The sequence below is a fragment of the Ranitomeya imitator genome, chromosome 3, assembly GCF_032444005.1.
Source record: "Ranitomeya imitator isolate aRanImi1 chromosome 3, aRanImi1.pri, whole genome shotgun sequence".
NCBI classification, from domain to species: Eukaryota; Metazoa; Chordata; class Amphibia; order Anura; family Dendrobatidae; genus Ranitomeya; species Ranitomeya imitator.
In genome coordinates this window covers 698,002,129-698,029,544 of record NC_091284.1, presented here as the reverse complement: position 1 = coordinate 698,029,544, position 27,416 = coordinate 698,002,129, and the positions used below count along the sequence as shown (strand labels likewise).

Sequence of the window (27,416 nt, the reverse complement as noted above, 5' to 3'; positions counted from 1 at the left end):
CAACCAGACGTGCCTTGGGTTTCGTATATAATGTACCTATCCCTCTCAGAAATTTGTTCCCAAAACCATATTTCTGTAAACATGCAAAGAGGAAGGGCCATTCAAGGGAGTCAAAGGCCTTAGCCGCGTCCAACGATGCTAGTGCCCACTTATTATCCGGTTCTAGAGAGCTATACTGAATGACTGACTGAACCCGCCTAATATTGATAGAGGTACTCTTCCCCGGCATAAAACCAGTCTGGTCTGGGTGTATAAGGTCCAATATGATGGTGTTCAGCCTAGTAGCCAGAATTTTAGTAAATATTTTATAATCTACGTTCAATAGAGATATGGGTCGATACGATCCACAGTCTAGAGGATCCTTCCCCTCTTTCCTGAGCACAACAATATTGGCATCATAGAAGGTTTCAGGCATAGGCTCCCCCTCCCATATTCCCCTGAGTACCTTCAATAGAAGTGGTGCCAATTTCTCTCGGTATTTCTTGTATAACTCAATGGGAAATCAATCGGGTCCCGGGGCCTTCCCAGCAGTCATATTCGTTATAGCTTGTTCCACCTCCTCCAGAGTAAACTCAGCATCCATAAAGGCCTGTTGGGATGTGCTCAACGATGGGAGTGTTATATCTGATAAGTAATCTAAGCATTCATAGACGTCAAGACCACTGCTAGATTTATACAATGACTTATAATAATCATGAAAACATTGTAATATCTCATCAGTGGAGGACACCAATGAGCCATCAGGTGCACGAATCTGTAATATTGTGTTGGAGGTGTTATGTTGGCGTACTAAGAAAGCTAGGAGTGTACTGGCCTGATTCCCCAGCTCAAAGTATGACTGACGGGTAAAAAATAATTTACGCTTCGACTTAACGTCTGCATGCTGGGTATACAACCTTTGGGAAGTAAGCCACTCAACCCTATTACCACTGGTCTGACTAGCTATATATGTGGCCTCCGAGTCCTTTAACCGCTGCTCCATCTCATCATCCTCCCTCGTCGTTATCCTTTTAATATAAGAGATTGTAGAGGACAGGCACCCCCTTAAATATGCTTTTAGGGTATCCCAAAACAAACCAAGATTCTGGGGTTCTGGATGGGTTAGAACAAAACAATTTAACTGATCGATCGTCCTATCACTAGAATCTATTAATTTCATCCAAAAGGGGTTCAATTTCCAGGATCTGTTATTATTGGATAGCCCATATTTAAGTTTTAAAATAACTGGACTGTGGTCCGAAATCCCCCTGTTGCCATGTTCAATACTATCCACCCATAATGCCAGACCACTAGATCCAAATATATAATCTATACGAGATAGAGTTCTCCTAGTAGATGAATGGCAAGTATACCCCTTATCCTCCGGGTGACTCACTCTCCATAGATCTAGCCAGCCGCTGCCTTCCATAAATAGTGCCAATTGGGTAGGGGTCTGAGGTAAGGACTCTCCGGATGTTGTGTCATCTAATCTCAATCTGTCCATGGAGTTATCCATAATGAGGTTAAAGTCACCCATACAAATAACATTCGCATCTGGATATTTTAAGGAGAAGCCCATTGCCATACGAAGAATTGATATGTTAGCAGGAGGAGGGTTATAAATACACAATATGACGTATTCACACAAATTAATGAATGCATGCACAAAGACAAAGCGACCCTCCGGATCTCGTCGTGCCTCCCTGGCCTCCCATCTAACCTCCCTGTGCACCAGCAGAGAGACCCCTCTTGAGTAGCTGGTATGGAATGCATGGAGGGACCACTGTACCCACGGCTTCTGTAGACATCGAACTGTATCCCTGGTCAAATGTGTCTCTACTAGTGCCACAACATGGGGGCGATACCTTTTAATCTGCGAAAATACCTTAATTTTCTTCCGAGGAGTTTTAATACCCCGTATATTCCAAGTCATACATACAGTCTCAGACCCCATATTTATATGCAGAGGGAGAAATAATGTACAATATTATTATCCGGGTGAGGTCCAGAGACATCCCACAGAGCAGAGAACTCATATTGGCGGCAACCACATACATCAAACAATCAAAACTGGTGTATAAAACCAACCCAAACAAAACTTGAACAATAGAGGAGTAAAGTCCCATACTCCTGTGGTCAAATAGAAAAAAGGGGATACCCTCACTGAACCCAGCGTCCGGTATTGTTGACATCTTTTTTTTTACCCATTCATAGAGCTCTATTTATTTTGCCGTTAGACCAGGAACCCAAATTAGGAGTCTTTCACATTAGACCCCTTAAGAGATCGCAACCATTCAGCTACCTCCGCTGGATCCGTAAAGAATAAAGAGGAGCCCTCATGAACAATGCGGAGTCGGGCTGGATAGAGCATGGAATAGATAACATTCTTATCTCTGAGTTGTTTCTTGATATCCATGAATCGCGCCCGCTGCTTTTGAAGCTCCATGGAGAAATCCGGAAAAATCGAAATGGTAGCATTGTTAAATTTGATAGGGCCCTTCTGTCGCGCTAGGCGAAGAGTAGTATCTCTATCTCTGCAGTTGAGGAGGCGTGCCAGAAAAGGTCGAGGCGGAGTTCCAGGGGGAGAAGGTCTCGTTGGGACCCTATGGGCCCTCTCCACTGAGAATGTTGAGGAGAATCCGTCCCCCAGGGAGGTCTTAAGCCAGTCTTCCAGAAATTGTTCAGGTTGCTGACCCTCCGAACGCTCCGGCAGACCGATAATACGAATATTATTGCGGCGCAATCTATTTTCCAAATCATCTGCCTTTTGTTTCCAAGCGTTTACGGAGCCAGAAGCTTTTGTCAGTTTAGCCTCCATAGGAGTAATAGTGTCTTCTATGTGGGACACTCTTGTTTCCACCTCCGAAATACGCCCCCTCATAGCCTGCATATCATGTCGTAAACGACCCACCTCAGTATGAACGTCCTCTATTTTTTCCGTAAGAGATGATCTAGTGAGGGATATAGCCTGCATTAATTGCTCGGATGCCTGCTTAAGAGTCAGATCATCTTGTTCTCCCTCCTCATTACTATCAGAGGGACGGCCTTTGCGTTGGGTCTGTGCAGGATTATTTCTGAGAGTGCGCATATTATCAGAGGGATCGTCCCTGGCGTATTTCTTTAGCTTATCGGCAGCCCCTGCTCCTTTAGAATGGTGCATGGCAGGCAGCTAAAAGGGCTCCACAAGGTCACAATAGCAGTTGTAGTTCGTTCCTTAATCACGGACCCAGCAGATTTAATTACCGGACTGTATTCTAACAGAGTCACTGAACAGGCAGCCAAGGAACCAAGAATTATAAGGCAGCAGCTCAATGTTCACCTGCGCCTCACAATCTTCACAGAGGGGGGGGGACAGCAGAGATGGGGGATTAATCCCTCTAATATTATGGTGCCGGCAGATGAAATGTCTATCTGAGAGGGGGGGCGTAGGGCCCAATTTTCCAGGGCACACACCACACCGCCCCTTTATTGTTCTGTCAGGTTATGTGCTCACCTTGCAAGCAGCACCGCAAGTATAAAGAAAGCGCCGCTTCCCCTACTGTTAGGGCGCGCGCTGTAGTGATGGCCGCTGCCCCCTGCAGGTGTCGCCTACCGCCTCGGGGCTTCTGGCTCCTGCCCGCAAGTGTCCCGCAGCATTCACCGCCAAGGTCCGGCGGCCGCCGATTCAGGCGAGAGGGAGCCCGGCACTTATAGAAGTCGGCGCCACCTCCTGTCTCCCGAAGCGCGCTCACCCAAAATGGCCGCTGCTGCACGTGGAGTCTTCTGACCGTCCCGGTCACCACAGCTCCCAGCTTCTCGGATCCCCGCAGCAGCCGACCGGAGGGCTCACCAGGCTCCTGAGGATACGCGGTTCCAGCTCCAACCAACACAGCCCGTTAATACGAGGTCCAAACGGCAGGATGGGCTCAGGATATGTGGAGCTCATACAAGGTGCGTCTTCCTTCTTTGGCTACATAGCCACGCCCCCCGAAGACTTTCTTTTTATGGTGTAGCGACCGAGGACGTTCTCCTCTACATTTTTCCATCCCTTCCATTCTCGAGTTCTTGCAAACGGGTTTGGACTTGGGTCTCGCCCTTAGTTCTCTCAAGGGACAGATCTCAGCCCTGTCTGTTCTCTTCCAATGCAGGATTGCCAACAGATTACAGGTCAAGATGTTTATTCAGGGAGTCTCCCATCGGGCGCCCCCCTATAGGATGCCGTTGGAACCATGGGATCTTAATCTGGTCCTCGGAGTTTTGCAACAGGCTCCTTTCGAACCTCTACAGTAGGTTTCCCTGTCTCTTCTTTCATGGAAAGTTGCTTTTCTAGTTGCGGTCACCTCTATAAGACGAGTCTCCGAGCTGGCGGCTCTGTCCTCTCAAGTTCCGTTCCTGAATTTTCATCAGGATAAGGTGGTTTTTAAGGACATCCCCCTCTTTTCTACCGAAAGTTGTATCCTCTTTTCATCTCAATGAGGAGATTGTCTTACCGTCACTCTGTCCAGCTCCAGTCCATTGCATCGAGAAGGCCCTTCACACACTGGATTTAGTGAGAGCTCTTAGGAGATACATCTCGCGGACAGCGTCTTTCCGCAGGTCAGATGCCCTGTTCGTGCTCCCGGAAGGACCGAGGAAAGGGTTTCCCGCTTCCAAGGCGACAATAGCCAAATGGATCTGTTCGGCTATTCAAGAGTCCTACCGAGTCAGAGGTCTTCCTGTCCCAGCAGGGATTAAGGCTCACTCCACTCGGTCAGTGGGTGCGTCTTGGGCCATCCGGCACCAAGCTTCAGCAGCACAAGTTTGTAAGGCTGTGACTTGATCCAGCCTACATACCTTTACAAAACATTACCACATTCACTCTCAATCCTCGGCAGATGCGACCGTCGGCAGACGAATTCTGCAGGCGGCTGTGCCGCATCCGTAACTTGTGGGTGCAAGTAGCAATTGCAGTTAATTGTTTCCCACCCAGGGACTGCTTTTGGACGTCCCATGGTCCGGTGTCCCCCAATGAGGTGTAGGAGAAAAGGAGATTTTTGTGTACTCACCGTAAAATCCTTTTCTCCGAGCCAATCATTGGGGGACACAGCACCCACCCTGTTAGCCTATTGGCTTTGGTTTTTTGTTGAGTTAACTTGGTTTTTGACATAGTTCATCCTTGTTGAATATTAAGCTCCTACTGCTTTGTTACCGAACTGGTTCACTGAGAGCCAGCAGGAGGGTGTATACTGCAGGGGAGGAGCTATTCTTTCTGTGTTTACTTAGTGTCCTCCTAGTGGCAGCAGCATAACACCCATGGACCTGTGTCCCCCAATGATTGGCTCGGAGAAAAGGATTTTACGGTGAGTACACAAAAATCTCCTTTTCTCCAGTGTTTTTTTTTTTTTTTTTTTTTTATATTTTAATAGGACGAACTACCTTAATCTGAGAGCAGCATACTGTAGAGACAGACAGAGACCCTTGTTCCAACGATGTATCTCTTCCTTTTGGCTGCTTGATGCAGTTTAGATAATCTCCTGCTGATAAATCTTGAATTGATCACACGCGGACTAGTAAACCTGCCACCATACAGTCCTTCACATGCATGATCTCTATTTAACCCTATCCCCATTACAGATTGGCAGCTTTCTCCCTATGCACAGTGTACAAAACTGCAGCACCCAGTAAAGTAAGTGACACATCGTTGGAAACCTCATGCTGCTCTCGGATGGGATAGTAAGAACCTGGTGACCAATTCCCTCTAAGGGGTTAATCTGTTTCATATCATTGTGATGTTACTTATAGCAAAAACATTGCGTTTCAGATGGCTGAGCTGGAGAAGAGGCTGGGTGAGCTGGAAGCTGCCGTCCGCTTTGATCAGGATACACAAGTATGTAATAATTGATAATATATGGTAACCTTTTTTGGATATTATCAAACCTGTGTGAATATCACCTCCTCTTTGCAGAATCCCCTCACTGTTGGATTACAGGGATCAAATCTGATGGTAAGTACATCTATTACACGATCAGATGGGTAGGTGTTCGTAAAATGGGTATTGTTTGGTTATTAAGTGCCCGTACACATTATATGTTATCCAAAACCACTGACTGCGCCATGTCTCTTACTGTGATGGCAGACAGAAAGTTTGGACTTGCAGAATTTATCATATCTGACCCTTAAGGTACCGTTACACTAAACGACTTATCAACGATCACGACCAGCGATACGACCTGGCCATGATCGTTGGTAAGTCGTTGTGTGGTCGCTGGGGAGCTGTCACACAGACAGCTCTCTCCAGCGACCAACGATCAGGGGAAAGACTTCGGCATCGTTGAAACTGTCTTCAACGATGCCTAAGTCCCCGGGTAACCAGGGTAAATATCGGGTTACTAAGCGTAGAGCTTTAAAAGTTTAAAGAAAAAAAAACAATACATACTCACATTCCGATGTCTGTCACTTCCCCCGGCGTCAGCTTCCCGCACTGACTCTGTCAGCGCCGGCCGGCCGTAAAGCAGAGCACAGCGGTGAGTGACATCACCGATGTGCTCTGCTTTACGGCCGGCCGGCGCTGACAGTCAGTGCGGGAAGCTGACGCCGGGGGACGTGACAGACATCGGAATGTGAGTATGTACTGTTTTTTTGGTTTTTTTTAACTTTTACAATGGTAACCAGGGTAAATATCGGATTACTAAGCGCGGCCTTGTGCTTAGTAACCCGATATTTACCCTGGTTACCAGTGAACACATTGCTGGATTGGCGTCACACACGCCGATTCAGCGATGACAGCGGGTGATCAGCGACCAAAAAAAGGTCCTGATCATTCCCAGCGACCAACGATCTCCCAGCAGAGGCCTGATCGTTGGTCGCTGTCACGCATAACGATTTTGTTAACGATATCGTTGCTACGTCACAAAAAGCGTGACGTTGCAACGATATCGTTAACGAAATCGTTATGTGTGAAGGTACCCTTAGTCTCTGTGAGAGATGACGTGTGTACACAAGTTTGGCAATGAAATAAACATGTACACTCAGTCGTGCAAGCATGCCTATGGCGCATTCGTGAGCAATCACTGCTTTCTGAAGGTTTATTCAGTTAAGTGTTTGACCATCTTTAGAACATCCGAGCTGTAATCACAGGAGAAATTAAGCTCTATATTATTTTTTTTTTATCATTATTGCAATCTGCTTGGAAGTGGAAAATTGTTTCCCTACCATTCGTGACTACAAAATGTAGAAAAAGTTTTTAAAAGGCCATCACCCCAAGGAGAGGAGAGAGTCAGGTGGATGCCTCATGGTGTTTTTTGGGCCAAATCTTACTATAGGTATAATGCTCCCAAAAATAAGATGAGGTAACACTCACATGGATGATACATCCAGGAATCCCACCGGTGTTGTGTGATGACCCTGCTTTCAGATACATTACTGACCTCAGTCTTTCCTTGGACTATAACATGGTGTTACATTTTCCATCTCTTTTGTGGTGGATTTGGTTCTTTCTGTTGTTTGCACCTATACATTGTGTGATTTCATTAACCTGTGTTTACAGGATACAGTAGAAATCCTGCAGGCGAAAGTGAATATGTTGGATGTTGCGTCGCTTGATCAGGTGGAAGCCAGACTACAGGTAACACTAACTTTTATGGGCTCAAGTTTCTTTAGGAGTTATCACACAATGATTGACCAACTTGTCTTCAGTTCCTTGTTTTCCTGATGACATGAAATGTATCTGCATTTTGTTCTGTAGAGTGTCCTTGGAAAGATGAATGAAATTGCAAAGCACAAGGCGGCTGTTGAGGATGCGGATACAGAAAGCAAGGTACTGTAACTGGGGACCTAACTGTACAGATCACAGGGATAATGAGGGAGGTGTTTATCTAAGAAGGGTAAGTCCTGATGGCACCGCACCCTCAGACACACAGTTCTTGTGTTAGCTTAGGCTTTTACTATGTGTGTTTTGACTCAGTGTTTGCCAGCATTTACAGTGTACAATCTGCTGTAGTCTATATAAAGACTGGACTCTGACATTTTATGTTTTGTAATTTCTGTCCAGGTGCATCAGCTGTATGACATTGTTCAGAAGTGGGACTCCATGTCTGGCACTCTGCCCCAGGTTGTCCAGAGACTGGTGACGTTAAAGCAGCTTCATGAGCAAGGTAACACATTTTCTTGGCTGCTATGCAATGGCACCCAAAGTTATTAGCTTTGAGATCCTGCTGGCATAATATGTGACCACACTTCAACCTACTTGGATCAATGATGGCTCAAGATGGAGCAACGACACTGGAAATCAGGAGAATAGCTATAGGGCAAATCAACAACTATGAAGTCATTGAACAAGGTCTTCAAATCAAGGAACACTGTTCATACTTGGTTTATTTGGTCTTTTTTGTGGTAACATATGGATGCGAAACTTGGACGATAAAGAAACCAGACAGAAGAAGAATCAACGTCTTTGAAATGTGTTACTGGTAAGGATGTTATCAATTCCATGGATGGCAAAAAGAACAAGCAAAATCAATCCTGGAACAAATCAAGTCAGACATGTCCCTCAAAAGCATGGATCACCAATCTACGACTGGACACCTGATATAAAGAGAGCAATCACTGGAAAAGAACATCATGGTCGGAAGAATAGAAGGAACAAGGCGAAGAGGAAAACCAGCAATCCAGTGGCTTGATACCTATCAAGATAACAGCAGAGAAGACCCTGGTGGACCTATCTAGGCTCGCACAAGATCAATCTAGCTACACTGTTACAAATTATTATGCAGATGACATTTTCTCGGATTTTCCTAAATGGTCGGTGCAAATGACAGTCAGTCTAACAAGTCATCACCCGTTAGAGTATACATCGAATTTTATTGAAGAAACCTCCCAATGATAACAGTATAATCTCCAAAATGAATAAAAACTCAAAATGAACTATTCCAAATTATTAGGCACAGTAGAAATTCTAAACATTTGATATGTTTTAAAGAACTGAAAATGCTCATCTGTGGAATTTGCAGCATTAGGAGGTCACATTCACTGAACAAAAAAGCTATTTAACTCCAAAACCTCCTAACAGGCCAAGTTACATGTTAACATACGAACCCTTCTTTGATATCACCTTCACAATTCTTGCATTCTTGAGTTTTTGGAGAGTTTCTGCTTGTACGTCTTTGCATGAAGTCAGAATCGCTTCCCAGAGCTGCTGTTTTGATGTGAACTGCCTCCCATCCTCATAAATCTTGTGCTAGATGATACTCAAAGTTTTCTATAGGGTTGAGGTCAGGTGAAGATGGTGGCCACACCATGAGTTTATCTCCTTTTATGCCCATAGCAGCCAATGACTCAGAGGTACAGTATTATTTGCAGCATGAGATGGGGCATTGTCATGCATGAAGATGATTTTGCTCCTGAAGGCACGTTTCTGCTTTTAGACCATGGAAGAAAGTTGTCAGTCAGAAACGCTATTTACTTTACAGAGGTAATTTTCACATCTTCAGGAACCTTAAAGGGCCCCACCAGCTGTTTCCCCATGATTCCGGCCCAAAACATGATTTCTCCACCTCCTTGCTGATGTTGCAGCCTTGTTGCGACATGGTGGTTATCCACCAACCATCCACTACTCCACCCATCTGGACCATCCAGGGTTGCTCGACACTCATCAGTAAACAAGACTGTTTGAAAATTAGTGTTCATGTATGTCTGGGCCCACTGCAACCGTTTCTGCTCATGAACACTGTTTAGGGGTGGCTGAATAGTAGGTTTATGCACCACAGCAAGCCTTTGAAGGCTCATACACCTTGAGGTTCGAGGGACTCCAGAGGCACCAGCAACTTCAAATAACTGTTTGCTTCTTTGTAATGGTATTTTGGCAGCTGCTCTCTTAAAGGGAACCTGTCACCCCGAAAATCGCGGGTGAGGTAAGCCCACCGGCATCAGGGGCTTATCTACAGCATTCTGTAATGCTGTAGATAAGCCCCCGATGTTACCTGAAAAAGGAGAAAAAGACGTTATATTATACTCACCCAGGGGCGGTCCCGCTGCTGGTCAGGTCGGATGGGCGTCTCCGGTCCGCTGCGGCGCCTCCTATCTTCTTTCCATGACGTCCTCTTCTGATCTTCAGCCACGGCTCCGGCGCAGGCGTACTTTGCTCTGCCCTGTTGAGGGCAGACAAAGTACTGCAGTGCGCAGGCGCCGGGCCTCTGACCTTTCCGGCGCCTGCGCACTGCAGTACTATCCTCTGCCCTCAAGAGGGCAGAGCAAAGTACGCCTGCGCCGGAGCCGTGGCTGAAGATCAGAAGAGGACGTCATGGAAAGAAGATAGGAGGCGCCGCAGCGGACCGGAGACGCCCATCTGACCTGACCAGCAGCGGGACCGCCCCTGGGTGAGTATAATATAACGTCTTTTTCTCCTCTTTCAGGTAACATCAGGGCCTTATCTACAGCATTACAGAATGCTGTAGATAAGCCCCTTATGCCGGTGGGCTTACCTCAACCGCGATTTTCGGGGTGACAGGTTCCCTTTAAAGGGACACTGTCACCTGAATTTGGAGGGAACAATCTTCAGCCACGGAGGCGGGGTTTTTGTGTTTTTGATTCACCCTTTCCTTACCCGCTGGCTGTCCTCCATAGTACACGCCTGCACAAGGCAAGATTGCACCTTGTGCAGGCATGTACTACGGAGGACAGAGAATGAACTTCAATCCAATATTGCAGCCAGCATGCAGCCAGCGGGTAAGGAAAGGGTGAATCAAAAACACAAAAACTCCGCCTCCATGGCTGAAGATTGTTCCCTCCAAATTCAGGTGACAGCGTCCCTTTAATCCAATGAATTTGTCTGGCAGATACCTTGCTCATTATGCTTTTATCTGCATGAACTCTGTCTGTGCTCTGTTTCAGTCACAAATCTCTTCACAGTATGATGATCACAACGTTTTTGTGAAGTATCTAATTTTTTCATACCTTGTCCAAGGTATTGCACTATTTAACGCTTTTCAGCAGCAGAGAGATCCTTTTTATTTCTCATATAGCTTGAAAACTTTGGTCTGCTTAATAATGTGGAACATCATTTTTAAGTAGTTTTCCTTTAATTAGAATCACCTGGAAAACTAATTACGGTATCACTTGTGTTTAAGATTGATTTCAGTTATCTATTGAGCCCTGAGACACAATACTATCCACAAATTTATTTGAAAAATAAAACAATTAAATCTTTATGATACTTAAATCCAATTTGCATAATAATTTGGAACACAGTGTTACAGAGCGTTCATCCATCAAGTCGCAATTGCTTGAGATCGAGTCGAAGGCCATTAAAGTGAACCTGTCATGTCCTCTGTAGCATGTGAAGTGTCCCCAGTGCGGCGTTAGTGAAGCAATGTGCATCAATAACATGTTTTTCCCATTAAAGTCCTTCTAAAAAAGCGTGTTATATAGTTATATGCTACCTGCTCATTTTAGTCATAGAGGTGCGCTCCATCGCGTTCAGTCAGGCTTGCCCAGCCCACGCAATTTGAATTGTTCCCAGTGTTGCGCTGACATCACTGTCCATCCTGCGCCTGCTCAGTGTTTCTGGTTTTCCGCGCTTGCACAGTGTGTATTGTATGTTGCTGACCAACACTTGCACATTGTCCATGGTCGAGCCTGACTGAACGCGATGAAGCACACCCGTGACGGTAGGCGGCTTCTAATGTTCCTGGCTACCAGACTATTGCACTGTTACTTTTAAAGGCACAACAATGGACAGCATCTTCCTCTCTTATTGCATTCTATGAAAAGATGCTGATAACTTCACACTGAGGCTAGGAGGGGTTTATCATTAACCCCATTGATCATAAAGCATATTGCGGGAATACTTAAACTTGAGATGAGAAGACGCTTTCTATTGGGTGTAAGAGGCAGCCACTATAAGTCATCATTTAATCTGTGAACTCAGGGTATTGATTATTCCTATTTTTAGAAGGTAGGTCCACACCAAGTAATCCACCACCTCAGTATGTGATAACGAAGGCCTGACAAATATTCTAATGTACTGGAAACAGCTGTGCTTATTACAATTTACCATTCATATCTACATCGCTGGTCAAATATTGAAGTGCAATCCCTGTGTTTCAGCCATGCAGTTTGGACAGTTGCTTACCCATCTGGACACTACGCAGCTAATGATTTCCAACTCCCTGAAGGACAACACCGCTGCTCTGGCCGTGGTACGTAATCCTTTCTTCCTCCCATCCTGTCTATTGAGCTTCCAGTAATAAGGAATAGTGCGTCTGAGGAGACCCTTGTCCTGCGGATTGTTTTACCGTCTGATCTGCAGTGTATAATCATTATGTGCTACATCTTCTTTCCGCTACTCTACACAATTCCATTCTCGTCTCTGTACTATAATTGCCTGCTTTGTCACTGAGGGAGACCTCTTTATTGCTGGATGAATCTACATACTTTACATTAAATGGAACCATTCATGTAAAAAAAGAAATGAACTTGCCGATATGGGGTTAATCTGCGGGTTAATGGCGTTCTGAAGCTGTTCCCTAAAGGTTCCCAATTAAGTTTATACAAGAATCTCAATCAGTGATTCGCTTTCAGCCACAAACCTAACTGAACGCGGCCTAAAGTGTCATTTTTAAGGTTTCAAACAGAATATTAAGAATTTTCCATACCAGTAATATTACTGTTTCCATAGCTTAATTTCCAGTAGCCAGGGCCTGGACGCAGTCATTCCTATCTCGGCCACGAAAACCTGAATTTAATAATCCTTTAAAAGGAATCTGTGGGATCAACCCACCTAAGCCATCTATATGGGCATGTATTTCATAGGAAGCTGAATAAAATTGTACAGTGGCATGTAAAAGTTCATGCACCTCTGATCAAAATTACTGTTATTGTGAACATTGAAGCAATTGATGATGAAATGATCTCTAAAAGGGCTAAAGTTATAGATGACACACATCCTTTGTAGTTTAGGCAAAAAAATAAATGTATTCTCATTTTATTTTTTGTTTTCATTTTGACCTCCACTGTCTCTATTATCTGCCATTTCTTAAGGCCCCTTCACATTTAGCGACGCTGCAGCGATACCGACAACGATCTGGATCGCTGCAGCGTCGCTGTTTGGTCGCTGGAGAGCTGTCACACAGACCGCCCTCCAGCGACCAACGATGCCGGTAACCAGGGTAAACATCGGGTAACTAAGCGCAGGGCCGCGCTTAGTAACCCGATGTTTACCCTGGTTACCATGCTAAAAGTAAAAAAAAACAAACACTAGATACTTACCTACAGCTGTCTGTCCTCCAGCGCTGCGCTCTGCTTCTCTGCTCTCCTCCTGTACTGTCTGTGAGCCGGAAAGCAGAGCGGTGACGTCACCGCTCTGCTTTCCGGCTCCCAGACAGTACAGGAGGAGTGCAGAGCGCAGCGCTGGAGGACAGACAGCGGTAGGTAAGTATGTAGTGTTTTTTTTTTTTACTTTTAGGATGGTAACCAGGGTAAACATCGGGTTACTAAGTGCGGCCCTGCGCTTAGTTACCCGATGTTTACCCTGGTTACCAGTGAAGACATCGCTGGATCGGTGTCACACACGCCGATCCAGCGATGTCAGCAGGGAGTCCAGCGACGAAATAAAGTTCTGGACTTTGTTCAGCGACCAACGATCTCCCAGCAGGGGCCTGATCGTTGGTCGCTGTCACACTGAACGATTTCATTAACGATATCGTTGCTACGTCACAAATAGCAACGATATCGTTAACAATATCGTTATGTGTGAAGGTACCTTTAATTCAATTTTGATCTGAGGAAAGGTCAAATTGAAAACACTTTGCCACCTTCTTATAGCCTTCTTCTGCTTTGAGGGCCTCCACCATTTTCATTTTCAGAGTGCAAGGCAGCTGCTCAAAAGAACCCATGGCTGCTGTTTTTTTCGGCACAAGGTCAGAGGAGGCTGGGCTTTTATAAAGCTGTGAAATTTGCATTACCTGGCATTTCCCAACAATGATCGTCAACTTGATAGGCTGTCATGGCTTGTTATCTGAGCACAACATTTCCAAGGGTGCCCAAACGTCTGCATCGCTCAATTTCTCTTTTTGCAATTTTTAAAATGAAAAAAAAAAAAAAAAAAAGACTAATTTGAATGTGTAATCCGGGGCGTCTTATAAACCGCAAAATACGGTGTATAGTAAATAGTGTGTGTATGTATATACTGTATGTGTGTATATACTGTGTGTATGTGTATATATATATATATATATATATATATATATATATATACACACACACACACACACACACACACACACACACACACACACTCACACACATATATATATATACACACACACACACACACACACACACACACACACACACACACACACACACACACACACACACACATATATATATATATATATATATATATATATATATATAATGTACAGTACAGAGCAAAATCATGGACACCCCTTCTCATTTAAAGTTGTATCTGCATTTTCATGGCTATGAAAATTGTACATTCACACTGAAAGCATCAAAACTATGAATTAACACATGTGGAATTATATAGTTAACAAAAAAGTGTGAAACAACTAAAATTGTCTTATATTCTAGGTTCTTCAAAGTAGCCACCTTTTGCTTTGATGACTGCTTTGCACACTCTTGGCATTCTCTTGATGAGCTTCAAGAGGTAGTCACCGGGAATGGTCTTCCAACAATCTTGAAGGAGTTCCCAGAGATGATTAGCACTTGTTGGCCCTTTTGCCTTTACTCTGCGGTCCAGCTCACCCCAAACCATCTCGATTAGGTTCTGGTCTGGTGACTGTGGAGGCCAGGTCATCTGGCGTAGCACCCATCACTCTCCTTCTTGGTCAAATAGCCCTTACACAGCCTGGAGTTGTGTTTGGGGTCATTGTCCTGTTAAAAAATAAATGATGGTCCAACTAAACGCAAACCGGATGGAATAGCATGCCGCTGCAAGATGCTGTGGTAGCCATGCTGGTTCAGTATGCCTTCAATTTTGAATAAATCCCCAACAGTGTCACCAGCAAAGCACCCCCACACCATCACACCTCCTCCTCCATGCTTCACGGTGGGAACCAGGCATGTAGAGTCCATCCGTTCACCTTTTCTGCATCGCACAAAGACACGGTGGTTGGAACCAAAGATCTCAAATTTGGACTCATCAGACCAAAGCACAGATTTCCACTGGTCTAATGTCCATTCCTTGTGTTCTTTAGCCCAAACAAGTCTCTTCTGCTTGTTGCCTGTCCTTAGCAGTGGTTTCCTAGCAGCTATTTTACCATGAAGGCCTGCTGCACAAAGTCTCCTCTTAACAGTTATTGTAGAGATGTGTCTGCTGCTAGAACTCTGTGTGGCATTGATCTGGTCTCTAATCTGAGCTGCTGATAACCTGCGATTTCTGAGGCTGGTGACTTGGATAAACTTATCCTCAGAAGCAGAGGTGACTCTTGGTCTTCCTTTCCTGGGGCGGTCCTCATGTGAGCCAGTTTCTTTGTAGCGCTTGATGGTTTTTGCCACTGCACTTGAGGACACTTTCAAAGTTTTCCCAATTTTTCAGACTGACTGACCTTCATTTCTTAAAGTAATGATGGCCACTCTGTTTTCTTTACTTAGCTGCTTTTTTCTTGCCATAATTCAAATTCTAACAGTCTATTCAGTAGGACTATCAGCTGTGTATCCACCAGACTTCTGCTCAACACAACTGATGGTCCCAACCCCATTTATAAGGCAAGAAATCCCACTTATTAAACCTGACCTGGCACACCTGTGAAGTTAAAACCATTCCCGGTGACTACCTCTTGAAGCTCATCAAGAGAATGCCAAGAGTGTGCAAAGCAGTCATCAAAGCAAAAGGTGGCTACTTTGAAGAACCTAGAATATAAGACAATTTCAGTTGTTTCACACTTTTTTGTTAAGTATATAATTCCACATGTGTTAATTCATAGTTTTGATGCCTTCAGTGTGAATGTACAATTTTCATAGTCATGAAAATACAGAATACAGAAAAATCTAAATGAAAATGTGTGTCCAAACTTTTGGTCTGTACTATATGTACAGTGGGGCAAAAAAGTATTTAGTCAGTCAGCAATAGTGCAAGTTCCACCACTTAAAAAGATGAGAGGCGTCTGTAATTTACATCATAGGTAGACCTCAACTATGGGAGACAAACTGAGAAAAAAAAGTCCAGAAAATCATTGTCTGTTTTTTTAACATTTTATTTGCATATTATGGTGGAAAATAAGTATTTGGTCAGAAACAAACAATCAAGATTTCTGGCTCTCACAGACCTGTAACTTCTTCTTTAAGGCTGCGTGTTCACGTTCAGGATGGCCGGCGGTATCGTCGGAGCGGCTTTGCTACTCTGCGGTAAGCCCCGCCCCTTTTCTGGGACGCTATGATGCCGGATGTGTTCACAGCACACATCCGGCATCATCGCTCCCCACCATAGGGCCCTGTGCTATATCTTGCGAAAAGACGCGTAGCATGTCTGGAGTCGCAGGGCCGCCGCGTGCGTGTTACCACGCATAGTGGAGACGGGATTTAATTCTATCCCCTCCACTATGCTGTAACATCTGGACGCTGCGTGTCTGACGCTGCGGCTCTATGCAGCGCCAGACACGCAGTGTTTCCTGCACATGGAAACATACCCTAAGAGTCTCCTCGCGGCACTCGGAACTGTCAGACTGTCCCGATTTGGACGGTGAGCGCCACCTAGCGAACTGGGATCTGTGGCGATACGTATGTGTGCGGCGCCTGTGGGGGGAATGGTGGGGATTTGGGGTGCCGTGGACTTAATGCTGTGAATCTTCAGAGGAGGATGGGGATGGTCTGCGGCGTATGCGCCTGTGACTGTCGTGGTTAGGGGATGTTATGGAGGCGCGCTGGCTGTGTGCCATAGCTGGCGGTGTGGGGCGGGGTGAAGGCATTGGCGATAACGCGACGAAGTTAGCCGCCGGGGGTGTGTGTGGGGGGGGGGGGGGGGGACCGTGGAGGGAGTATTAGGCTATGTTCACACTTTGCGGATTCCACTGCAGATTTTTCCGCAGCAGAATTCCAAAATCCGCAGTGAAAACCCGTTGCGGTTTTCACTGCGGATTTATTGCGGTTTTTACTGCGGTTTCTTCTGCGGATTTTCATCTGCAGTTTCCTATTGGAGCAGGTCAAAATCCGCAGAAAAGAAGTGCTTTCCTCCACTCATTACCTGTAGTAATGGCACCTGTTTAAACTTGTTATCAGTATAAAAAGACACCTGTGCACACCCTCAAACAGTCTGACTCCAAACTCCACTATGGTGAAGACCAAAGAGCTGTCAAAGGACACCAGAAACAAAATTGTAGCCCTGCACCAGGCTGGGAAGACTGAATCTGCAATAGCCAACCAGCTTGGAGTGAAGAAATCAACAGTGGGAGCAATAATTAGAAAATGGAAGACATACAAGACCACTGATAATCTCCCTCGATCTGGGGCTCCACGCAAAATCCCACCCCGTGGGGTCAGAATGATCACAAGAACGGTGAGCAAAAATCCCAGAACCATGCGGGGGGACCTAGTGAATGAACTGCAGAGAGCTGGGACCAATGTAACAAGGCCTACCATAAGTAACACACTCCGCCACCATGGACTCAGATCCTGCAGTGCCAGACGTGTCCCACTGCTTAAGCCAGTACATGTCCGGGCCCGTCTGAAGTTTGCTAGAGAGCATTTGGATGATCCAGAGGAGTTTTGGGAGAATGTCCTATGGTCTGATGAAACCAAACTGGAACTGTTTGGTAGAAACACAACTTGTGGTGTTTGGAGGAAAAAGAATACTGAGTTACATCCATCAAACACCATACCTACTGTAAAGCATGGTGGTGGAAACATCATGCTTTGGGGCTGTTTCTCTGCAAAGGGGCCAGGACGACTGATCCGGGTACATGAAAGAATGAATGGGGCCATGTATCGTGAGATTTTGAGTGCAAACCTCCTTCCATCAGCAAGGGCATTGATGATGAAACGTGGCTGGGTCTTTCAACATGACAATGATCCAAAGCACACCGCCAGGGCAACGAAGGAGTGGCTTCGTAAGAAGCATTTCAAGGTCCTGGAGTGGCCTAGCCAGTCTTCAGATCTCAACCCTATAGAAAACCTTTGGAGGGAGTTGAAAGTCCGTGTTGCCAAGCGAAAAGCCAAAAACATCACTGCTCTAGAGGAGATCTGCATGGAGGAATGGGCCAACATACCAACAACAGTGTGTGGCAACCTTGTGAAGACTTACAGAAAACGTTTGACCTCTGTCATTGCCAAGAAAGGATATATTACAAAGTATTGAGATGAAATTTTGTTTCTGACCAAATACTTATTTTCCACCATAATATGCAAATAAAATGTTAAAAAAACAGACAATGTGATTTTCTGGATTTTTTTTTCTCAGTTTGTCTCCCATAGTTGAGGTCTACCTATGATGTAAATTACAGACGCCTCTCATCTTTTTAAGTGGTGGAACTTGCACTATTGCTGACTGACTAAATACTTTTTTGCCCCACTGTATGTGTGTATGTATGTGTGTGTGTGTGTATATAATATATATATATATATATATATATATATATATATATATATATATATATATATATATATATATATATATTGCACGGATTGTAAGAAGCAACATTTTAGTAGAAAAAAAGTTTACACATACATATATATACATATATATATATACATATATATATATATATATATATATATATATATATATATATATATCGTATATACTCGAGTATAAGCCGACCCCCCTAATTTTGCCACAAAAAACTGGGAAAACGTATTGACTCGAGTATAAGCCTAGGGTGGAAATGCAGCATTTACCGGTGAATTTCAAAAATAAAAATAGATCATTATTTCCCCATAGCTGTGCCATACAGTGCTCTGCACCGTTCATATTTCCCCATAGCTGTGCCATATACGGTGCTCTGCACCATTCATTGTGCCCCATAGCTGTGCCATATACGGTGCTCTGCACCGTTCACTGTGCCCCATAGATGTGCCATATACGGTGCTCTGCACCGTTCACTGTGCCCCATAGATGTGCCATATACGGTGCCCTGCACCGTTCACTGTGCCCCATAGATGTGCCATATACGGTGCTCCGCACCGTTCACTGTGCCCCATAGATGTGCCATATACGGTGCTCTGCACCGTTCACTGTGCCCCATAGATGTGCCATATACGGTGCTCTGCACCGTTCACTGTGCCCCATAGATGTGCCATATACGGTGCCCTGCACCGTTCACTGTGCCCCATAGATGTGCCATATACGGTGCTCTGCACCGTTCACTGTGCCCCATAGATGTGCCATATACGGTGCCCTGCACCGTTCACTGTGCCCCATAGATATGCCATATACGGTGCCCTGCACCGTTCACTGTGCCCCATAGATGTGCCATATACGGTGCCCTGCACCGTTCACTGTGCCCCATAGATGTGCCATATACGGTGCCCTGCACCGTTCACTGTGCCCCATAGATGTGGCATATACGGTGCTCTGCACCGTTCACTGTGCCCCATGGATGTGCCATATACGGTGCCCTGCACCGTTCACTGTGCCCCATAGATGTGCCATATACGGTGCTCTGCACCGTTCACTGTGCCCCATAGATGTGCCATATACGGTGCCCTGCACCGTTCACTGTGCCCCATAGATGTGCCATATACGGTGCTCCGCACCGTTCACTGTGCCCCATAGATGTGCCATATACGGTGCTCTGCACCGTTCACTGTGCCCCATAGATGCTCCACATAAATCTCTGCCGCTGCTGCTGCTGCAATAAAAAATAAAAAAACATATACTCACCTCCCTTGATTGCAGCTCCCGGCGTCTCGTTCCGGCGCCTCCATCTTCCCGGCGTCTCTGCACAGACTGATGAGGCAGAGGGCGCCGCGCACACTATATGCGTCATCGCGCCCTCTGCCTGAACAGTCAGAGCGCAGACGCCGGGAAGATGGAGGCGCCGGCCGGGAATATGGAGCGACGCTCGGCGGCTGGAACGAGGACAGGTGAATATGCTATACTTACCTAGTCCTAGCGATCCTCGCGCTGTCCCTCTGCCTGGTCTTCGGTGCCGCAGCTTCTTTATCAGCGGTCACCGGCACCGCTGATTAGAGGAATGAATAGGCGGCTCCGCCCCTATGGGAGGTGGAGCCGCTTATTCATTTCTGTAATGAGCGGTCCCACGTGACTGCTGAAGAGGGGAAGAAGCTGCAGCACAGAAGACCGTGGGAGGGCAGGGACAGCGCGAGGATCGCTGGGACTAGGTAAGTATACCTCAGCGCCCTCTCCCCCTCACCCGCCGACCCTGCCACCCACCTTGACTCGAGTATAAGCCGAGAGGGGCACTTTCAGCCCAAAATTTTGGGCTGAAAATCTCGGCTTATACTCGAGTATATACGGTATATATATACACACACACACACAAAATATATGTATATTATGTGTGTGTGTATATATATATATATATATATATATATATATATATATATATATATATATATATATATATATATATATATATATATATATATATGTATGTATGTGTAAACTTTTTTTCTACTAAAATATTGCTTCTTATAATCCGTGCATCTTGCTTACCGGGGTGGGGGGGGGAGGGTTGGCAATTGCGTTGGAGTGGTTTCCCAGGGTCACTACTGATGAATGCGGGAGTGGGGCAAGGCTGTAGATCCCAGGCTGGTAGGAAGGAGTACTCAGAGGTGTGATGCTGCGGGTGCTCAGTGGTGCGCCGAATTCTGCTGGAATTTTGTGGGAGCCTGCACACTTCCATGGTTTACCCCGGGAAAATGGGCAGCGCATGTGCAAATAGAGATCTCAGCGCCGAGATCTCACCTCACGAAATCTTGGTGCCGAGATTTCTATCTACATATACGCCACCCACGGAGGCCATTTTCCCGGGGTCCACCGCAATGTAAACCATGGAAGTGCGGGGCTTAAACAAAATGTCGGTGGAGCCCCTGCACTAGCAACCACCCACAGTGTCGCACCTCCAAACACCCCCTCCTCCCAGTCTGAGGTCCGCAGCATCGCCCAACTCTTGCCTCCGCCAGCAGTGACCCTGGGTCCCCACTCCACCACAGCCGTTAAGGTATATTCGAATTATAAGATACACCCCCATTCTCCCTCCAAATTTTTTGGGGAAAAGTTGCATCTTTATAATCTGAAAATTACGGTATATATATTTAATGTAATTTTGTTTTGCCTAAAATACAAAGGAAATGTGTCTAGAGAGCATTTCATCTTCATCTTGCTTAACTGTTCATAATGAGAGTAATTTTGACCAGGGGTGCCCAAACTTTTATATGCCACTATACTGTGATATCTGAGACCCAATGTCTTATTCCAGAGAAAAGCATGTTTGTTTTTTTTTTGTTTTTTTTTTTTTGTGAATGAGCTGTTCCAGGCTATGGACCGGACACCTTTCTGCATGAGAATCTGCTTCCACAGATTATTTTAAATATAAGAGGGCTCAGATTTTTCTGAAATAAGACATCTAGTATTGTGAGAAACACTGACTGCTCTGATTGGGAGTAAGATTATTACCGCCAGTCAGAGCTCCAGCAAAAAGTTTACTTCTGGTCACAGAGGCGTTGGCTGATGGGAGTATTCATCACCCTGTACTATAAATAATAATAATAATAAAAAAAGAAGTGGGGTCTTTTCTTATTTGATAGGCAGTATGGCAAAACTGACAACTGCAGGCAGCAACTGTCAGCTTTATCATGACGGATTGTGAAGAATAGAGCCGTCCCTGCAATGATTTTTTTTAATTTTTGACACCCAGTAAAGCGGACAGCTGGACACGGTACGGTATTTTCACGCTGGAAAGATGCCATGGATGTTGCCCCCCCCAGGCTAAAAATGTCATGCTGCAGCCACCCCAGAAAAGGTGCATCTATTAGATGAGCCAATTCTGGTGCTTTGCCTGGCTCTTCCGACTTGACCTGTGATGTTGGCAAGTGGGGTTTATATTTGTAGGGTTGATGTCAACTTTGTATTTGCAGGTTCCATCAAGCCCAGCAGTTAGTAATGGATAGGCATATATAAGATACCTATCCATTATTAACCCCATAGTCATATTGTCAGTAAAAAAACACCCGGAATAAAGTAATTTATTTGAAATAGAAATACACACTGTTTTTCAAATTTATTTAATAATAACAAACAGTTATACTCACCTTACACCCATTCCATTGAAGCGCTTGTCCCCTGTAAAAAAACAGAAACTAATAAACAACAAAAATACTCACCTAATGTCCATTCCAATTGAAGCCCTGGTCTGCTCTAAAAAAAAAAAAACACAAAAAAAAACCCACAAATATCCCTCACCTGTGCAATGTGAGAAATTTTGTACTGAACTGCAGTAAACTTGCTGAGCTCAGCGCTGCATCGTGAAACTTTTTACTCATGGTGCTAGTGATGATCTCACTGATGTCACCACAGTTCATCGGCCCGGCCCACACTGAAGTGAGCTGGGAATGCAACCTCAGTGACCTGCGGTAAGTTGAGACCGTTAGTCACTGAGCTCATTGTCCCGTGGTTTTCAGCCTGGACAGTCGCATCTTTGCACCTTCCAGGCTGAAAACCAATTATTGCAGACCTGGATCCCAGCGCTAGCTGATAAATACTCCCATCATCCACGCCTGCTCTCGCTGTTATTAGTGGCAGCAGGCTTAGGCTACTTGGAGTAGTACTCTCCTCAGTCAACACCTCTGTGACCGGAGGTAAACTTAGTTACTGCAGCCAGCGTAAAAAAAATCTCATCAACGAATCATTATATTCTGCTTCCTATGACCTGCTTAGGAGGGTTGATCCTACATATTCCCTTTATTTCATGAATGGCTTTAAATTGATTGTCTTCTTTAGCAGCCTTTTCCGTGTCCCTCACTAGATGTCCTGGATATGGGAGTTTCTAGTAGAAATAAGTGGATCGCTTCACTCAACCATTGTCCAGGTCAGTGCTCTCTGGCCGTGGACAGGAAATGTATGAATTTCGTTCTCCTCTGGGATCCCAGGCTTGGCTTCTGATTAACTGGGCTTGTGAGACGTCACCTGAGCGCTACACAGATGGTGTCATGCCAAACCGGTGACTCAAGCGCTGCACCTTCAAAACCGGACGCTCAGGACTTGTGCAGCTCCTGTCAGATAGCACTGAACTGGACCACGGACTGGGGTTGTGCGAAGTGATCTGCTGATCTCTAGGGTCAAGTTTTCTTATATCAATGGCTTGCTGAAAGTAAAATTTACAAAGTCCCCCAGGGATGCCAATAAACACATACTTAGTGTGACTCCACAGGCGTCTGATATGGACAGAATATGTGCAGCATGGAACTATACAGGTCCTTCTCAAAAAATTAGCATATAGTGTTAAATTTCATTATTTACCATAATGTAATGATTACAATTAAACTTTCATATATTATAGATTCATTATCCACCAACTGAAATTTGTCAGGTCTTTTATTGTTTTAATACTGATGATTTTGGCATACAACTCCTGATAACCCAAAAAACCTGTCTCAATAAATTAGCATATTTCACCCATCCAATCAAATAAAAGTGTTTTTTAATAACAAACAAAAAAACCATCAAATAATAATGTTCAGTTATGCACTCAATACTTGGTCGGGAATCCTTTTGCAGAAATGACTGCTTCAATGCGGCGTGGCATGGAGGCAATCAGCCTGTGACACTGCTGAGATGTTATGGAGGCCCAGGATGCTTCAATAGCGGCCTTAAGCTCATCCAGAGTGTTGGGTCTTGCGTCTCTCAACTTTCTCTTCACAATATCCCACAGATTCTCTATGGGGTTCAGGTCAGGAGAGTTGGCAGGCCAATTGAGCACAGTAATACCATGGTCAGTAAACCATTTACCAGTGGTTTTGGCACTGTGAGCAGGTGCCAGGTCGTGCTGAAAAATGAAATCTTCATCTCCATAAAGCATTTCAGCCGATGGAAGCATGAAGTGCTCCAAAATCTCCTGATAGCTAGCTGCATTGACCCTGCCCTTGATGACACACAGTGGACCAACACCAGCAGCTGACATGGCACCCCACACCATCACTGAATGTGGGTACTTGACACTGGACTTCAGGCATTTTGGCATTTCCTTCTCCCCAGTCTTCCTCCAGACTCTGGCACCTTGATTTCCGAATGACATGCAAAATTTGCTTTCATCAGAAAAAAGTACTTGGGACCACTTAGCAACAGTCCAGTGCTGCTTCTCTGTAGCCCAGGTCAGGCGCCTCTGCCGCTGTTTATGGTTCAAAAGTGGCTTTACCTGGGGAATGCGGCACCTGTAGCCCATTTCCTGCACACGCCTGTGCACGGTGGCTCTGGATGTTTCCACACCAGACTCAGTCCACTGCTTCCTCAGGTTCCCCAAGGTCTGGAATCGGTCCTTCTCCACAATCTTCCTCAGGGTCCGGTCTCCTCTTCTCGTTGTACAGCGTTTTCTGCCACATTGTTTCCTTCCAACAGACTTACCATTGAGGTGCCTTGATACAGCACTCTGGGAACAGCCTATTTGTTGAGAAATTTCTTTCTGGGTCTTACCCTCTTGCTTGAGGGTGTCAATGATGGCCTTCTTGACATCTGGCAGGTCGCTAGTCTTACCCATGATGGGGGTTTTGAGTAATGAACCAGGCAGGGAGTTTATAAAAGCCTCAGGTATCTTTTGCATGTGTTTAGAGTTAATTAGTGGATTCAGAAGATTAGGGTAATAGGTCGTTTAGAGAACCTTTTCTTGATATGCTAATTTATTGAGACAGGTTTTTTGGGTTATCAGGAGTTGTATGCCAAAATCATCAGTGTTAAAACAATAAAAGACCTGACAAATTTCAGTTGGTGGATAATGAATCTATAATATATGAAAGTTTAATTGTAATCATTACATTATGGTAAATAATGAAATTTAACACTATATGCTAATTTTTTGAGAAGGACCTGTATAGTCAGTGAGAATCTACACAATCTCACCCATGTCCCGTGGAGAAAACCCACTGTCGGAAATTGACCAGTGCTGTGGATTTTAGATCTGCAGTATGACCTTTTGTGCTGTAGATTTTCACCTTTAGTAAATGTGCAGTGAAATCTCACCATTTGGATTGGATTTTTCCATAGCAAAACAATCCCATCGTACCCGACACATGTGTTCGTACCCTCACAGTGCCTGCATGGAATTCCAACCTCGCATATACTTTCTGACCTCCATAATGAAGAGCATGGTTCTTATCAGTCACTTGACAAATACCAAAAAGTAACATTTTTATCTTCCAATATTTGGCAGAGCCAAGCAAATGATTAACACTTAACGGACGTTGCTCCATCCAGCAGCCAGAAACAGCCGGCAGCCGTAGTCATGCTCTATGGCATCTTCTTCCTTCCCACACACCACAACATCACCTCTTACCCTCTTTTCTTGGTATAGAAAATCGGGTTACTATTATCATGTGTAGCATATTAGATCTTGGTAAAGTCATTACAGCCGTGTTGTTTTCCATACAAGTATGGACTTTGTTAAATAAATGTCTATTTTCACTCCAGGTCCAAAAGGCCATGAAGGAGAACCTTTCCACAGTGGAGGATAACTTTGCAAATATCGACTCAAGAATAAAAAAGCTTGGCAAATAAGTCGCAATTTCTTCATACAAGCCTCAATGCCGCAAAGTGCAAGAAATGATTTCCTACAAACGCTGCACTAAGAAATTCCTCCAAATTCCCTTTGCCTAATAAGGAAAGTTTTACTATTGTGTAAATATCTAGTCTCGTTAGCATCCAGTATTACCCATTCCTCTGCTCATTCCCCTGGTTATGCTTAGAGTGCTTGACCTATACCTGCCATGCAAGGGGACAATCCACCTGTGCTTTACTATGGGCCAAGCCCTCAGGAAGGACAGCACTCAAGTTTTGAAGGTGTTGCGTTTGCATGCTGGTACTTGTGATGCGGACTGGGACTGTCTGGGGAGAAGACGCCTTTCTTAGGCTTTTTATTTATATCTGTATGTCCTTATACCTTCTGGTGCAGAATGTCCATAAAGGTATATCTGACCAATATACCAAGTTTACTATAACCCCATTACTGACCGGAGGGGATCTGTTCTTCACTAACTGTCCTCTAATAAACATAAGTAAATTATAAGGATGAAAATCTTGGAACTTGATAGGCTCTTTCTTACATAAAAGTAATCTTTACTAAATGAGTGTCCCGTGATTCTGAATCCGGTGTGGCACAGCTGGTATCATGTCATGGTAGGAAAGGTGTTCAAGGTGCCACCTAAAACAATGGAAGTTTGTAGAAAAATGCCTGCAGTTTTTTCCACGTTTTTGATAGCGTCACGCACTAACCATGTGAATACACTTTTGAGATGAAGGTTTGTTGTTTTCCTATTCCAGTATGTAATGCCAGGGAATGACTTGTGCACAGAAGAAGCACCTACTACTGCATGTGGATCTAACCTCGGGTTCTTAAAGAGGATCTGTCACCTGATCTGAAATATTAAAATATATATAATGTATATTTGACACAGGATCACCTGGCCTTGATGTACCTGCTTTGCTAAGCCATCCAAGAATGACTGCTTTAAAGGGAACCTGTCACTAGCTTTTTGCTGCCTGAACCATGAGCACCATGAATTTTGAGCCTTTTTGTGAGATTGCAGTTATGTATGCCTTATTCTGAAATGTTGCAGTGCTTCAGAGAAAACATAGCTTGGAAAACCACAAGATGATGCAAGACTAGTCAGGCCACCCCTCACCAGGCACTCCACTCCAGGAGATCAACAGGTTCCTAACACCATCTGCTGCAAAATCCATGCTCCTCAAGGGTAACTGTATGTGTACATCATATTTATGATAGATTTGACCACACTCCAGGTAGCTTCTTTGTTATGAATGCCAATTCTTGGGGGCAAAAGGGCGAAAATAAAACCTTAGAAACTATGAGAAAGCAGTTTCAAGTAGACATAAGTCCACCAAGTTCAACATATATAACTATATAATCAGGCACTGGCTGTACCATTTATTATGCATTGCTTATATAGCGCTCATATTTCACAGCACTTTACAGACATTATCACTGTCCCCATTGGGGCTCACAATTTAGATTCCCTATCAAGTATGTCTTCGGAGTGTGGGAGGAAAGTGGAGAATCCAGAGCAAACGGGGAGATCATTCAAACTCCTTGCAGATGTTGTCCTTGCTAAGATTTGAACCCAGAACCCCAGTGCCGAAAAGCAACAGTGCTAACCACTAAGCCACCCTGCTGCCCATCTCAACCATTTAAATATTACTCTGTGTTTTTCTTTTAACACTACAGTGTTTCACTTTGAAAAGCTGCCGGAGACCAAGCCGCGTTGCAGACTAGATGGAAAGGTGGTTCTCCGTGGCTTCATCCCTCCTGCTGCCCTGGATTGACAGGTCTCTACCTACA

The 27,416-nt window shown here is 44.8% G+C and overlaps 1 protein-coding gene across 1 annotated transcript in view; it reads left to right on the top strand.

Moving 5' to 3' along the window:
* Positions 1-26,135, top strand: part of DCTN2 (dynactin subunit 2) — a 106,762-nt gene extending 80,627 nt beyond the window's left edge. Inside the window, exons 8-14 of the mRNA XM_069758564.1 lie at positions 5,759-5,824; positions 5,903-5,941; positions 7,484-7,561; positions 7,682-7,753; positions 7,988-8,090; positions 12,040-12,131; positions 25,532-26,135. Coding sequence (XP_069614665.1) covers positions 5,759-5,824; positions 5,903-5,941; positions 7,484-7,561; positions 7,682-7,753; positions 7,988-8,090; positions 12,040-12,131; positions 25,532-25,618 — 537 coding nt within the window. The 3' untranslated portion in view covers positions 25,619-26,135. The remainder of the gene's footprint in view (positions 1-5,758; positions 5,825-5,902; positions 5,942-7,483; positions 7,562-7,681; positions 7,754-7,987; positions 8,091-12,039; positions 12,132-25,531) is intronic.
* The last annotated feature ends 1,281 nt before the right edge of the window (positions 26,136-27,416 follow it).